This window comes from Alosa alosa, chromosome 1 (genome assembly GCF_017589495.1).
Source record: "Alosa alosa isolate M-15738 ecotype Scorff River chromosome 1, AALO_Geno_1.1, whole genome shotgun sequence".
In the NCBI taxonomy this organism is placed as follows: domain Eukaryota; kingdom Metazoa; phylum Chordata; class Actinopteri; order Clupeiformes; family Clupeidae; genus Alosa; species Alosa alosa.
Genome location: NC_063189.1, coordinates 7,571,977 through 7,588,498, shown reverse-complemented (window position 1 = coordinate 7,588,498; position 16,522 = coordinate 7,571,977). Strand labels below are relative to the sequence as shown.

At 40.1% G+C, this 16,522-nt stretch overlaps 2 protein-coding genes across 2 annotated transcripts; both read left to right on the top strand.

Moving 5' to 3' along the window:
- The first annotated feature begins 1,233 nt into the window (after nucleotides 1-1,233).
- si:rp71-39b20.4 (potassium voltage-gated channel subfamily V member 2) lies at nucleotides 1,234-6,158 on the top strand. Its single transcript, XM_048230019.1, has 2 exons — nucleotides 1,234-2,750; nucleotides 3,716-6,158. The coding sequence occupies exons 1-2, from the start codon at nucleotides 1,431-1,433 to the stop codon at nucleotides 4,007-4,009; spliced, it is 1,614 nt and encodes a 537-aa protein (XP_048085976.1). The 5' UTR covers nucleotides 1,234-1,430; the 3' UTR covers nucleotides 4,010-6,158.
- A 1,195-nt stretch (nucleotides 6,159-7,353) lies between these two features.
- On the top strand, nucleotides 7,354-8,295 carry insl3 (insulin-like 3 (Leydig cell)). Its single transcript, XM_048261158.1, has 2 exons — nucleotides 7,354-7,608; nucleotides 7,715-8,295. The coding sequence occupies exons 1-2, from the start codon at nucleotides 7,422-7,424 to the stop codon at nucleotides 7,957-7,959; spliced, it is 432 nt and encodes a 143-aa protein (XP_048117115.1). The 5' UTR covers nucleotides 7,354-7,421; the 3' UTR covers nucleotides 7,960-8,295.
- Nucleotides 8,296-16,522: the final 8,227 nt, after the last annotated feature.

Sequence of the window (16,522 nt, the reverse complement as noted above, 5' to 3'; positions counted from 1 at the left end):
CTGCATGTCCTTGCAGATGAACATAAATTATATTGTTATTTTGAGGTTTCTCTTGGAGAGAATAGTGTCAAGAAGACCCTAATGCTATATCAGCTACTAACCTGCATTGCAGTACATTGGTGTACATTACAGTGCAATAAAGACACATTTGTCTTTTATTTGTCTACAATTTAAGGATCTCAGCAATATTTTCATTCAGGTCAATTCCCAGGTGTTGTGGTGACAAACAAAACTGTCTGGCTTACATGCAATAATCACATTTAAGCACAGAGTTTTATTTTTCTGTACTTAGCCAACAACTGGAGCAGTGATTAATTATGATATTATATTCATTCAATTTAATTCCCAGGCACTGACCGGCAAACAAAAACCAGGTCAACTAAAAGCAGAGAGAGGGGTAAGGACACACCATGGGCCACATGTTCCCCACTGTCTCTTACTTCACCTGAAAGTAGACACAGCTGATGTATAATGCATTTTTTATGCTGTTTAGTTTTTTCCATAAACCTTCTGTAAGGAATGTAAGTTTATTTGGGCTGAACTGTGTGAACCTATTTTCTCAGATAATCTGTTGGGGGTGCCCAAGGTTGAGCAGAGGTAATTCTATAGGGCATTAAGGTGTTTACTGAACTGCAGCCAGGTTTCCACTCAATAAGAATTTAAAAGGTAGACAATAGGCTTGACAGACTTGATTGTTTACTATATATGTTAAACTGGGTGAATAATCCTTTTCCAATGTCAGGTTTTGATGTTTTTTTCAACATGAACTTTGAGCTTATTCTTCAAGTAGTTAGTCAGGCGAAGAGTTTGTTTATTGCACATTATAGATGGATGTGGGTCACATTAGACAGGCTGTGGATGGCCTGCTCTTCAAGCTTGTATAGGCATTTAGTCAATTGGTCTGCCATACTTCACACAGAACTATAATATTACCAGTGTATAACAGACCCGTATCATCTGTGTATTCAATTTATCCATGCAGTTATTCTATAACAAAGGTCTCCCCATAATAAGCTTATGAATAACTGAGTGCAAAACAGCAAGTGGTGTGTTCCCTATATGTCTTTGCTGTCTTCGAGTTCAAGCCTTAAATTACGACACTAATCCTTTGACTGTATTTTTAACTCTGGGTTAGACAGTAAAAGCAGCAATTGGATTAGTGCATCAGAGAGGTGGGGGGAAATCCCTAGTGCATACTCTTGATCTTCTGGCTTGCTGAAACACACACTGTGGAAAGTCCTTCAGCACCAGCTACATGGTAGAGGGCATATTTTCACTTGGAGAGTCCTTATAACTTTTTGATCACAAAAATGAGGGGAATAAACTATGTAAACCCTCAACATTTTTAATGGTGCTTCTTGGTGGAGTTTTTACCCCTTCATCTCAACAACTACTTCTTGGGATATCGTTTTAAGTGGTCGAGCGAAAAAATGGATGCCCCACGAATGCACCTGAAAAAGCTGAAGAAGAGGCGCTCGAGCCTGTTCGCCAGCGTGAAACTCAACACGAGCTTCTCTTTGAGTGGGGAGGAGGAAGTAAGTGCCTTTCCTTTCTCTCAGGACAGCTCTGTCAAAGCATGGACGTCTATGGATAATTTGGACAGTCCCGCAACAAAACCAGAGAAACAGAAGACCAAAGACTTAGAGAAGAAACCGGCTGAAAAAGCTCCAAAGCAACCTGTCAGACAAACATACACAATCAATGTCAATGTTGGGGGAAAGGTCTTTCACATTCCTAAGCATCTTGCTGTGCGATACCCCAAAACCAGAATTGGTGCCTTAGCTTTGTGTACAGACCCAGTGAAGCAGTTAACTTTTTGTGATGATTACTCTGTCGCCAGGAATGAGTTCTTTTTCGACCGGGACCCCACTTTTTTCCATTACATTTTCCACTTCTACTGCAGCAATATGCTGTGGATTATGGAGAGTTTATGTCCCATTAACTTTGAGGAAGAGATGGAGTTTTGGGGCTTGCGCTTGAAAGACACCCCGCGCTGCTGCCGCATCCTGTATGAAGAAAAAGTGGATGACATCCGTGAACAGCTAAAAGTCAACAAAGAGCTAATGGCAGAGATCCAAGCGCCCCATCACGAGGAGAACTTTGACGACATGTGCTGTGGTTTCATCAGAAAATCACTCTGGGACCTGATGGAGAACCCCTACTCCTCTTTGTCAGCCAAATCCTTTGCTGTGTTCTCAAGTCTCTTTGTTATCACCTCTATTGGAGCGATGACCCTCAACACTGTTGGTGAACTCAAAAAGTACAAAGTCTATGGCAGGACCTATATGGAGCATGTGGAGGTCCTGTCCATTCTCTTCTTCACTTTTGAGTACTTCCTTCGCCTGCTTACCACCCCTAACATCAAACAGTTTGTAAAGAGTGCCCTTAACTTTGTGGACCTTGTGGCAGTCATGCCTTACTTCCTTCAGCTGGTGTTCGAGACTTTTACAGATGCCGAGGACCTCAGCCGCCAGGATGACCTCAAAACCATGGCCAGAGTCAGCAAGGTCAGCAAGGTGCTGAAGGTGGTCAAGCTCATGCGCATCTTCCGCATCCTCAAACTGGCAAGGCACTCCACAGGAATGCGGGCGTTTGGGTTCACCATCAAACAGTGTTTTGAGCAGTGCTGCTGCCTCTTCCTGTTTATCGCCATGGGCATTTTCACGTTCTCCGCCCTGATGCACTCTGTGGAGACTGATGTGGCAGGGACTCCTTTCAGCAGTATACCCGATGCATGGTGGTGGGCTGCGGTAAGTGAGCGATGCTCAGCAGCCATGTTGTTTGTCGCCATAAGTAGTGGTAGTGTTGTGGGTGGTGGTAGCGTAGTGGTTAACCCTTAAAGGTGTAGGTACATTCTAGGAACATTCTAAGTTCCGCAACAATTGAAGGTTCTAAAATTCTATGTTGAATTCAATGAACCCAGATATTCTTTAGAACGTTCATTTCCCAACATTCCCGTCACACCGATGTGACGGTACTCCTAGGCTAGCGTGCAGTAGCCTGAAAATTGTGGGTTCAATTCCCGGCTTCCACCGGTGTGCCCTTGAGCAAGGCACTTAACCCCAAGTTGCCCCGGGGACAATGTAATCCCTTGTTATATAGTTGACATAAGTCAATGTACTGTATATAAGTCAAAAGAGATATTCTCTCAAATGCAAGTGTACATGTGAGGAAGATCAGTTGTGTTGGCACATGTTGATATGATCACCTTCTCAGTTTACTCTGCTACTGTTACTGCTACTACACTATATTAGGTGCAAGAAAATGGTGATAAAATTATTTCTATCATATGGTAAAAACAAGTGTCCAAACATATTATTTCTAAATGTGTGTAAAGACATGATCAACTTGGCCTCATTTTGAAGTCTTGTATTTTTAGCTCAGGCTTCAGGTGCTTGGAATGTACTCATTAGTTCTTGGAAGTAGTTTCAGTCTGTGCATCCAAGAAATCCCATTCTGTCTTTATCTTCTTAAACAACTTGATGGGATTAGAAATACATTTCAGGATGAAACTAGGATGTACCCCACATTTTCATGAAAGAATCCTCAGAGAAATCCATGATGTATTAATGATTTTGTAATAAACGGCTTACTATTTTAATTATTATTATTATGCCGATAATAAATGCCAAAATAAAATACCTATTGGAAAAGGTACTATATTTCCTCAGTAACTAATGTCCTGGAGAGTAAAACACTGTTTTTGTCCTAACAGGTCAGTATATCCACTGTGGGGTATGGAGATGTGGTCCCCATCTCCTATTTGGGGCGGATAGTGGCATTTGGCTGCATCTCCTTTGGCATCATACTGAATGGTATGCCCATCTCCATTCTCTTCAACAAGTTCTCAGACTACTATGCCAAGCTGAAAGCGCAAGAGTGCACCTACGTCAATGTGCAGCGCGGCCTGCAGCTGAAGGCTCGCCTACGTCGCCGGTTTCACAACTGCTGTGAGCCTGACGAATCAGACGATGATGCCACACGCAGTGCTCGAAACCATCAGCACTGAGGAGCCATCATCATCGTCATCATCTTCATCGTCATCTTAACCTTCATACTTCCCCATGCCTTTACCAACTTTTATGGACTCCTTGCAGGTCCCTCAGGGACGCTATGTTCTGATAGGGTAGCTCCAATTTGTTCTCCACCAGGATGGGGGAAGGCCCAGCAAGCCAGAAGCTTTGGCTCAAAAATAACTTGCGGCAGATTATCCCTCCTTAAGTTGGGAGCTGCCCTGTGAAGACTGCCTCTAAATATAGATTCTGTGGACTTCTACAAAGGTGGCTGTGATGCCCAGGAAGCATAGTTTGAATTATGGGGGGTTTTGGGGGTGTCTGACCCCTCTGATTAGAACCTGGAGATAAAAACAGCAGTCTGGGGGGATTGCACTATTCAATATATTCTTATGTCATGTAAATTACATTTCGGTCCCTCCCAAACTGTGTTAAAAGGGTGTGTTTAGCAGCCAGAATGTCAAAATGTCTGCTAATATGCACATGTATTGTATGAATTTTGTCAGTAAAAATGCCTACTGTAGGCTACTTTTTCTTAACAACCATGCTTACCTGAGTGTGTGTTTATGCAGCCTACCTTACTAGACTTGTGGTGTCTGCTACATTTAATACACAAGTGTATTACACTATTGATATTTGAGTTGGAAAGAAAAAACTGCATTTTAATACGGGGTCCCCCGATTGTCGTAGTGTAATTTGCCAGGACGTACCAGATTCAATGGATAATTTGATGACATATGGGACTGTATTTCACTATGTGCATTTAAAGAATCAATCATATGATTATTGATTTAATTGAAACAAATTGTTTAAAAATCAATGTCCTGTTCTCAGAGCACATTGGGTGTAAAGTTACTGTCAATTATAACTGAGGAAGTAACAGGGAATGCTGTTATTCTGACAATTTGATAAAAACTAAAACCCGAAAAGGACCATCAAAATATCCATGTTAATGTCTTCCAGTTGGCTTATTTGCACAAAAACAGTCGGACAAATTCCTATTAGACTATTAGACATATGAATGTTTATATAATAAACTTTTCATGTAATCACTTTAACTTGAACAAATGTAGGATCAAATGGTTGGGCATTCAATAAAACCAATGAAAGAAAAAATTTTTTTACATGTATTATTTTCTGACTGATTCTTTGTGTATTGTGTAGCTTGGAGTCCACTAATGTGTTTAACAAACCATGATCCATTCACAAAATCTTGCATCCCCATATCTTTCCATTTCAGCTGTAAGGGCAGCTGGTTGACAGGCCTGGACATGATGGAAGAGATGTTTTGTCTATATTGCCATCTCATGTCAGCCTGGAATACAGTAGGACACAGAGGGACTGATGTGCAAAATTTGGTTGTTTAATTAACTTAGATTAAACTTCTGTGTGGGTACCTACAACATAGTTTTCTACTGATGTCATTTGTTTGTTCAGATAACCATTTTACACATTTTGCCATGTCTGTCAGTGTTAGGGTTAGGAGGTTTGAGTTGAATTGTTATATTGTGGCAGCTCAGCTGTGTTCAGATAAGTTAGCTCAGTTGATCTCCCAATCAATAGTGTTTCTGGTTAATGTGAACTATTGCATGAAAACAACAAACACTTTTGAGTTACTGTTTATTCAATTGAAAAACATGTTGAACATGCAATTTCAAATATGATATCCTCCCAAAGTGTGTTTGTTTGTGCTCTTAATAAATTTAACCCCACTTACTGCTTTTGTTCAGCTTATAGCATCATTTATGTTGGCAGAGAGCCTCTTTCAGAAAGTTCAGTCTTGTTCAGAAAGCCATGACCTCTTGGGTTTCCTGTGAGATCTTTTGTGCATTATCAAAATACACAGGAATTCATGTCTTACTTCACTGAAACAAAACCATAGTCAAGCTGTTGTTTTATGTCTTAAAAACACAAAGCCTATATATGTGTATCATAATTGGTCTACTCTGTCATTGAGCATAGTCTGCATTGTTTTAAGTTCTCAAAATGTTTGAAATGAGCTTTGAAGATGTATAATCCCCAGGCTTTTCATAAGATAATACTGGTTGTGGATGTTATGCTATGATATGTTGAATTGTACTATGTTTCAACATGTAATTTATTTCCAGATATAATGACTTAATAAAATACTTTTTATCTAATCAAGCTAGTGTACATAAATCTCCATTTTTTATTTAGTTATAAACTAAACAGATACACATGGTCTGCACAATCTAAGCGGTTACATTACATAGTATACAGCAAGAGCACCCATACATACTATGAGGTTAAAGCCCTTCATACTATATTTACTGTAATAGGATTGAAGGGTATAAAGATGTGGCTCGCTACTCACGGTCAAAATGGCATGTTCAGCATCAGTTTATGACAAGTCAGCCGGAGTAAGTCTGACACTGGCATGTTGGTGGATTTGGGCAGATGAGGGAGAGCAGTATCATAAAAAATGATGGAAAGCTTTATAGATCAAAACGTTCAAGCCTACACACATCTGCTGACGCAAAATACTGTCAGAGATGAGTACACTGTGAACAGTTTAGCAACGCAGGACATACTTTTGAGCTTCTTTTATGAAATGCTGCCAGGTCAATGTCTAACACATGCACACACACACACACACACACACTCTCTCTCTCTCTCACACACACACACACACACACACACACACACACACACACACACACACACACTTCCATCACGTGTAGGCAGTTGCATTTTATTGGTCAGGGAACCGAACATTGCTTTTCTGATATAATTGAGAAACAATTATAACTTTTTTTGAATTAATCTTTTTGTTAGAATGTGTTTCCGTATGCTGAAATACTAAATACTTACCCATGACCCCGTGTCTGACATTTTAACTTCAGTCATGTGCCAAGATAAAGCTATGACACAACAAATGGTGTGTCAAAAACAGCAAATGTGCAAAAATATTTGGAGACACACATAGACAAATTACCACAATATAGATTAATTATTATTAATATTAGTTTTTTTTTCTTCTGAGAGCAAAGCTCTACTCACTATTGCTACATGAGTTCTTATGTCTATATATCATCCCCTTTAGTATTTGATGATGACACTGTTCCCCACGTAAAGACCTTTATTTCCACCAATCCATCATAGCAGACAATTCTTTATCACTAGAGAGTTCCAACCTTCACAATGATTCCTAAGACCAGAACATTTTTTTCTACGGTCAAGGTCTCCAAAAAGGGTCACCAGAAGAAATAGTGCCAACACTGGGGTCCTGCATCAGCTGATGGACCGAGATGGTAGAATATATAAACACTCAGCTGACTCTTGGAGTTTACTCACAGCAAGACACTGGTGTGGTGTGCATGCAGAGGTGCAATCTAACATTCCTGAACGAACCTAAGGCACCTTTTATCTTTCTTGGATCTTTCCACCATGAGCGCAAAAGTGTTCCTCCCTCTCCTGGTCTGTGTTCTCATGGGAGGCCTCGGGGCACTGGCTCAGGATGGCAGGATCAAACTCTGTGGGCGCGAGTTTGTCCGCATGGTCATTTCATCATGTGGAAGCTCGCGACTAAGGCGCCACGCTCCCGAAATTGACCAGCCCCACTGGGACTTCTACAGTGGGTGCCATTTTGAAATCAAGCTCTGGCCCTCTCGTCCCAGCTAGACATTGACAGGTGCAACCACCCTCCTGACTTCAACATTGTTTGTTTGTTTATTTTCCAGGCGACCTCCTAGACCGAATGAGCAGTGACCAGCTCCTTACCTCTAGCAACGAGGAGGTTCAGAAGCAGCAGCAGCAGCAGCAGCAGGAGGGGACGCTCGGGCTGACAGCTCATGGCTCACCAGTACGGGACTCTGGGTCTCCAGAGGGCCATAGTGCATCCCATCGCATCCGCCGCGACACGGGGCCTGCAGGACTGTGCTGCCGCTCTGGCTGCACCATCAGTGAGCTAGTGCAGTTCTGTTGACATCCTCTGATCTGCATTACAGTGTGTGTACACTCAGTCTGAGTGTTATATTTAATTCTGCTATTCTTAATTTAAGTATTTATTGCTGGCTTGAAGATTATGTATTATTTCCTATCTAAGATCTCAACACTGTAGCTTGAATGTTATTTCTATTTTTTGTAAGTCCCTTTGGATAAAGGTGCCCGCTAAATGAATGAATATAAATTTAAATTATGTCATGTTTTTGACATATTTTTCACTGTTATATGTTTTCTTCCAACTGAATTGAAACCAGTGTGTCACTGAGTAGAGTAATTTATTCATATATTTACAGTTTGGGGTTTCTTTGCGCAAACATCTTGCTGTATTAATTTAATGTCATGGTGAAATAAAGCATGTGTCAAAAACATGGATGCATGGATCATATGTGTGTGTGTGTGTGTGTGTGTGTGTGTGTGTGTGTGTGTGTGTGTGTGTCTGTGTGTGTTGCCTTTCTATTTTCCATTGTGTTCCATAACGATTTGTGAATTGCCCCATTCAGATGCTTTGTGTACCAACCTTCCAAATTTACCAGTCTGATTAACAGCCACTAGAGGGCGATAGACTTCAAGTAGTTGTAAAGGCCCTTCGCAACACAGCTGCTATTCAAAATGATCCAGTAATGGTTTAAAATGGATGAAGTTCCTTGAAAACAAATTTCGGAAATTGTGATTACTTCTAATCAAAATAATAATTACAAAACCTTAAGATCTGAAACCTTAATGATTGGTTGTCTACACAGCAATACCTAGCCTAAAACATTACCGTTTAGGGGCCCTCTCCTCTTTAGCCCAGATGAGTCCATGATTTCCAAAAAGAATAGCAAATTTTGATTGGTCTAACCACAGGACCTTTTTCCACTTTACCTCCATTAAATGTAAAGTCCATTTTAAACAAGCTCAGGCTCAAATATGATGGTGGTATTTCTGTATCATGTCTAAATACAAATTTGGCTGTTGCATGCTAAAGTTTACACTATAGCATTTCTGAATTGAGTATCAAACTGTGCTCATGGACAATGGTTATAGTTATCAGACGTTTTCCTGAGTCCATACAATGACTTTCTTTACAGAAACAGGTCTGATTTTAATGCAGTGCCATCTGAGGTCCAAAAGACCATGGCCATCCAGTATTGTTTTTCAGCTCTATTCCTTGTTTGCAAATATTTCTCTGGATTTACTGAATATTTTAATGATATTATATACAGTACTGTAGATGATGAACTCCCCAAATACTTCATAATTTCATGTTAAAAAGCATTGTTTACATTGTTTCATTTGTCCACACAGGTTTACACAGAGTGATGAATACCCCTTCATCTTTACTTCTACTAATTAGTTGGGAAATATGTCTCCTTTTGCTTTCTTTATCTTTCAACTTCTCCAGCATTTTGTTGCCCCCTCCCAACTTTTTTTTAAACGTGTTGCTGGTGTCAAATTCAAAAACTTATATTTTCCATGAAATAGTAAAATTGATCATTTTCAACATGATATGTTGTCTGTGTCCTTTTGGCAACTAAATATTAGTTTACGAGATTTTCAGATTATTACGTTGTGTTTTTATTTGCATTTTACACAACTTTTTTCTGATTTGGGGTTGTACAAATGTCTGCTGTTTTTTTCCCCTTAATTAAATGGTTAATGTCATGTTGGACAAAATGCACTATACTGGTTCCCTGCTGAATGGTTCTACCGCATAAAACAAATCGGCCTTATTTCATCACTTGTGTCATTACATGCAAATGTGTTGAACTAACTACTTGTCATAGTCCGTCTAGCATATATAAATATATGTGACCTGACAGACAGGAACGTCCGAATGTATAGAAAGATGGACAGTGGTGCACAGCTCTGACCAAGGGGTGCTTTACTGTATATTTTATTTGCACATTGCTGTAAAAGCCTTTGTTTTCTTAATACTGTCACAATGTCTGTCAACAGAAAAAAACTTTGAAACATATCCAATGTTTTGCAATCAACCCCCTCCACACACAATAATGTATGACTTTGTAGTTTTGAAATAGAAAATAGTGCTGCCTTGCGCATTGTTTATTAGAAAATACTTACAGATATATACAGATTAAACTGTCATATTGACAACAAGACAACAGTTTAACTATCTTGACATAAACAATGGCATCTTGACTTGTCATTTTGATTGCACTGACCATTTCAATGGCATAAAGGCTTTTGATTTCTTCCTGATGCCTGGAAATGTATGCATTGGAAATGTATATATATATCATCATTCTCCAAACATTTGGCTTCTTAGTTTTGTGGTGGACATGTGGATACTGGATCAAGATGATACCCGTGTGGTGGTGTGGAGGAAGAAGGGACGCTCTGCTCCTCTGGCTGGTGGTGGCAGGGTGTGCCCGTGAGGCGCCAGCAGTCTGTTGAGGCTGATTGGAGTGGGCACAATAGTCTCAGCTGCACCAGAGTCTGGCTACTAGCATGTAGTTCAAAGGAAATGTCTCCTTTCTTTATCCCTATCTGTCTGTCTGTCTGTCTCTCTCTCCTCCTCCTCCTCCTCTTCTCTGTCTGTCAATCTGTCCCCCCTGTCTGTCTCTGTCCTGTCTGCCCCTCCTCCTATGACCTGCCAGAGGATCCTCCGAGCGTTAAATGAGACGAGGACTCCAGCCACGGACGCACGGCCAGACCAGCTGCTGAGACACAGCTGCTCCCGCCCTGATGACACGTCTGAACCTCCAGCCCCCACTCTGCCTCTATATGCTGAGATGTGGGCAGAAGTAATCACTGGTGGGAGGCACATCCTATGCAGATGGCTGCTTTCCTAGAGTACTCGTACTGCTACCAGACTCTCTGTCGACATTTGACTCCAGATTTGACACACACTAGTTAGAATGACTTCAGATGTACAGCCAAAGTACCTACTTGCAATATAAATTACATATTATGATAGCCTTGGTGAACATTGATTCAGGTTTTTACATATTTCATTGCTAGTCCATAACAACATGTAAAGTGTGTAGCAACAGTGTAGACACATGAGTGGCACATTAACATTCATTTCACAGACATCCCAGTGCTAATGAATTCTTTCAGTGGACTTTCCTCTGAACATGGTACTCTGTGAAGGTCAGGCAGAAGGCAATACATTGGCGAGTGAAATAATTGTTTGATAAGGACAGGCTTGTATTGTGCTCTGTGCTATGGGGAGCATATATTTCTTGTGTTTTGTGCTCGTATATTTCAGCGTTCAGGTCATTAATGCCCAGGTCTTTCTGTGATTTAAAAGGACCTTTGAGATCAGGTAAGGACAAATTTCGATACACAATATTATGATTATATATGATAATATTATTCTTGAATTTCCCCCTGGGGATCAATAAAGTATCTATCTATCTATCTATCTATCTATCTATCTATCTATCTCTCTATCTTATCCCTGAGAGCACATGCATTTTGGTGAAATGTATAGTGGAATGTGTGGGAATGTGCCAACCTGTGGCCCCACCTCGCCAGACTATTTCAATTTTCTGAACAAGTTAATGATAGTTTTCGCTTCAAGTGTTTCAATTACAAAATAGTATTTTGTATTTGAAATACGTATTTTAAATACATGTGTTAGAAATACTGCCTATCCCTGGCAACATGGTAAAAAGACGAAAATGACTTGATTTTACTTCCAATTCATTTTACTTCCTCTAAGGTATTAACATTAACATTTTTCATAACTCCATGTAGGACGTTTCTGTACATAAATGTAAGCACTGTGGCAGTAGTAATGCAATATTTAGAAAATGTAGGCTACTCTTGTACTCTTGATACTCAAGTACTTTTAAAAACAAGTACTTCAGTACTTTTACTTAAAAGAAAATTCCAGTATTTAGCACTTTGAGTCCCTTTTCTGGTTTGTTTTGGATGAACTAGAGTGGTGGACACCGAAATTTTGACGATTGGTCCTGTCTCAACTTTTCTGACTCGTTTTGAATTGCCTTTGACTACTCAGAGTGGCTGCCAACAGGCATACTGTAGGCTAAGGTGCCATTCCCTGCATGTTCCCAGCATGCACCGAGCCACAAATACTCTCATGGGAGATCTCTCAAAGCACAAAAGCACTGTTCAGATATGATCACATGAAGCTAATAAAGCTAATTAGCACAGACTGGATTATCAGATACATTATATGCAATTACACGTTCAGAATGTCTCTGGATCTCTATAGCAACCTGGCCCTTTTGACATACACCATGCACACAGCCATCCATCCTCTCCGCACTTCTGAAGTTCAACATGTCAGTGTATGGAAGACTCTTTTCTCACTGACTAGTCCTGTATAAATAATTCAAAGAAATATAAAAGTAGGCTTTGTTACACGTTTCCAAATGGCTCCTACTTATCATGGATGGGAGTAAAAACATGCATGGCAGAACAATCCATTGGTTCGTGTTTCAAACACCTGTGAGAAAGACAAACAATTCCCTTGAACTGATTTGCAGCATCCACACTGCTGTTTGACTGGCAAAGAAGACAGACCATCAATGAAATGCTGCTGTCCTGTACATGTGTAAGTCACTGGCTAAAGGGATAAGCTAAATTAGGACAGATCAGAAGACACACACACACACACACACACACACACATACTCACACTTTACTTTTTTCACACACACCCATGCAAATGTTGATAAATACATATACACACATCAAATCCATTACAAACTGTTAAATGCTGTCAAATGGCTGGTGCTCAATAGTCCCATGTGCAATTGCAATTAGTGGTTTTAGTTGCAACAAAAATGCTTCTGAGCCAACTGAAAGACAATAACTGACAGCTGTTCTGATGTTTACAGTTTGAAAAGTTTGTAACGCATTTATTGAAAATTAGAGGACCCAGACATGTAACCAAAAAGGACCAAAACAGAATGCAAAGCACTGGATTTCATTATTTATTTGTCATCCCTTCAGAGTTACATTTTCATTATATCAATTATATTATTCATTTTTTCTTGTTATGAAATTCTTCGGTCCAAAATTGCAAAGACTACACACTGATAAGTTATGATTAATATTGTGGCAATATATAGCTATAATAGGGAAGGCATTGTGTTTTTTCCCCAACACAATATGTATAAAATAAAACAATACAAATGTGTTATATAATATTTTTGATAACTCTCTAAGGGTCTGTTTCTGATCATAGCTGAACTAAACACCTACCATTACAGATCAGAGTAAGTCTGTATTTGTGTGTGTGTGTGTGTGTGTGTGTGTGTGTGTGTGTGTTGTGTGTGTGTGTGTGTGTGTGTGTGTGTGTGTTTGTGTGTGTGTGCCTTTAGAAAGACAGCAATGCCACTCAACCAATCACCTTTGGCCGCACTAGACGAATATGTTAATTAACAGACACAGCATTCTAGGAGTGTATGCATGGCAGAGATAGCAGTATAAAATAGTACATAGGCTGTACCCACACTGTCCCCTACATGTTTCGTCTCTAACATGCTGCCTGATGCAATCTGATGCACACAGCCTGTCAGCCTGGGTCTAACCCTTCATGTCTATCCCCCAGTTGTCCCTGTCTGTATCCAGAACAGGAATCATCGTGGGGTTCATGAACAAAAATAATGTCAATAGTTTCTATATTGAGATGCCCGAAGGTGGTCTAGAGGATTAAAGTCCTTGAGTCTTCTTTGAAAAAAAGAAATACATAAAATCTGTGTAAAAGATTGTGGTAGAGAAATGCTGTGGTTTAGATTCAACTCTCTATAAAAATGTCAATAAAATCCATGCACTTACCACCTTTGAAATTCTACATCATGAATGTTGTTTAAGAAAATCTGACAATGCCTTGCATATGCCCGTAGCCAGTTCATTCAGAGCTCCATCCTCTCTCTTGAGTGACTCAGTGGTCTCATCTCCTGTGTCCACAGTCGTGATATTTTGCAATGTGGTGTCTGTCTTCAGTGAGATATACGTTGCTAGAGGGTTGTGTACAATATTCTCAGAGGACAGTGTTTTGCTCAGCCCTACATGTTGTTTATATATGATATAAGATGATAGATGATCATGATCAGATGAATGATAAAATAATATCCTTGCATATCAACAACCACAACATGTATTTTTTTTAAGGATTTGTATTATTGTGTATTAATGTCTAAATATCCTCCTGTGATATCCCAATAAATGTTAAAGCTAATGTTACAAAATAAGCATTTGACTCTGCTGCAAACGCCTAGGTTTTTAAAAAAAACATGTGCACACTAAAATAGGCGACCACAATAGGTAGGGTAGTCTACGCTTGGTCGTGACTCAGACTACGTTATCAATATTGCAATGGTAGTGTGGATACAGGGTGGGAATATGCCAAAAAAATCCCAACAACAGCTTGAATTCAAATTTTTGACGTTTTTTTTGGGACACTATGATTGTAGAAATTCCAATTTGAGAATATTTTTCCTTTGTATTTCCGAAAGTGTCCGTAGATCAGTGTAAGCTCTCCGTTTTTCTGTCTGTGTAAATGTGTGCAAGAGGGTTTTTTTCTCCCCCTCGCTGCAGTTGGAGGCTGAGTGGGAACCCCCGCGCCCCCACCTTTTCTCTCCACCCCCGCCTGTCTCTCGACAACCAAAGCGCTAAAAATAGACCAGGGATCCCCCCCATCAATTTACAACACGTCACAAGGTCATCTACGCCGCCTCTCTCGATTCACGATCATTTCTCAGAACATTAGTCGTGTGTCTTAGTCTAAGGACATCACTTTTTAATTCCCACCTACTATTCTTTCCGTGCTTCAAATGGCATAGTTACCTATGCGATGCGGTGCTTGAAATTTGATTTGCCATTTCAATGAGCTGGATAATAATTATTTTTCCCCGTCCACATGTGAGAAGAAGCAGTTTGCACATCAGGATGTTACAAGCTCCGCAAACTGGACGCCTCCTGCAGTACCGGGTTGTCAAGCATGCCATGTGAAAGGGAAACGTGTACGACTAAAGGAAATCCCGGTGGTTTCCTGTGATTGCCAGTATCCCGTGTCTGGTGGGCATTTATGAGACTGATGTCCTGGATGCAGAGGAAATCTTCCAGCTTTATAGGGTAAGCAAAACCTGACCTTTTTGTAGGCAACCTTTATGCCATAAAAGCCACTCCTTACGGCCAGATAGTATGCTAATTAATTGTACAGTTACAATAGACACTATATTTTAAAACCTTGATGTCTTCTCAAAATCTCACATTCAGTATGGAAATAAACATGGAAACCTTTATTAGTTTATTCTGAAGATTATTCCGGTTGATTCTAAAATAAACAGTTCCATCGAGTTCTGGTTTCCAGAACATTTATTGTAATGCATGGTTGGCCATTTCTATAGCTATTTGTTAAGGCAACTAGGCTACCTAAAGTATTTATGAATGGGTACCAACTGATGTAAGCCAAATGGCATGCCTGCCTTTTCCTCTGCCACAGCACCATACAGACACACACACACACACAGCGAGAGAGAGAGAAAGAGAGCAAACTCCATACACTCCTACACAGAGATATACATAGCTACAGACAAAAGCAACACTCCTTTGTGGAGAGTGAATAAGAACATCTCGGTTTTGACAAGCCACAAGTAATGAAACATTCTCACTACAGATACGAGGTAAATGTTCCTTATGACAAATGCCTCCAAGGAATCAATGGGACAGTAATCTCTCTCAGTCTGTCTATATAACAGGCCTGGGCCATGCATGATAGACTATAGGCATGATCAAGAAGGCCGAATTGTTTCAGCTTTTCTTTGGTGTGTTAAGGAATCGCATCGGGTGCAAGACGACAGTGTGCAGCATATTGAGTATATCTTGTGTTGGTTATGCGTGTGTTGCTATTTTTAGAAGAATAAATCGATCTGAACAATATTGATAGGCTTAAATTTGTGCTATGCAGAAATCCACTACACTGAGCAGCTGTTTTCATCTCGAATTGCTTGTGTGTGTTCTGTCATTTTGTGGCACGGGCACACTATGATTGGACTTGATATTGCGCTACACACACCACTGACATGCAACTGTTGTGACAATGGTTATGCAAATAATAAACTACAATAATTTTAAAAATGACTATCAGAAAACCATGCTTTGTTACATTACCGCGCAGCATGTTATCGGTCCTCTCCAAAAAAACACGACCTTTCCTCCCCTGCACCTCTATAATCCATGCTGAAATTAGTCATAGTGCCAGTGCATTTTGTCACGTGTTTTATAGGCCGCATTGCTGATATAGGTGCAGCTTGATGATCAAGACTGTTGGCCACGACTGTTCTGTCCGTATTCACATAGATCAGTATGATTACGTAAAACAACGGCGAGCAGACAAACACACACTCTTACAGACAGAGACATTATTTCATGCATGTACTTTCTGGTGGATTCCGTTTGATTTTCGTTTATTCAGCAATTGAAAGTAACTAGGAAGTAACCCTATTGGATAACAGTTGCCAGAGTCTTGCTTATTCTTTGACTTTGATTCAACAATTAATGTAACATTGCAATCCAAATAGCAAATAAAAACGTAACGGTTCTCACTTGGGCACCATCATA

Bases quoted from the DNA above. Each gene is read 5' to 3' on its own strand.
- si:rp71-39b20.4 (XM_048230019.1), top strand. From the start codon at position 1,431: ATGGATGCCCCACGAATGCACCTGAAAAAGCTGAAGAAGAGGCGCTCG. The intron at 2,751-3,715 runs GTAAGTGAGCGA...TTGTCCTAACAG, and splicing joins ATGCATGGTGGTGGGCTGCG to GTCAGTATATCCACTGTGGG.
- insl3 (XM_048261158.1), top strand. From the start codon at position 7,422: ATGAGCGCAAAAGTGTTCCTCCCTCTCCTGGTCTGTGTTCTCATGGGA. The intron at 7,609-7,714 runs GTGGGTGCCATT...TTTATTTTCCAG, and splicing joins GCCCCACTGGGACTTCTACA to GCGACCTCCTAGACCGAATG.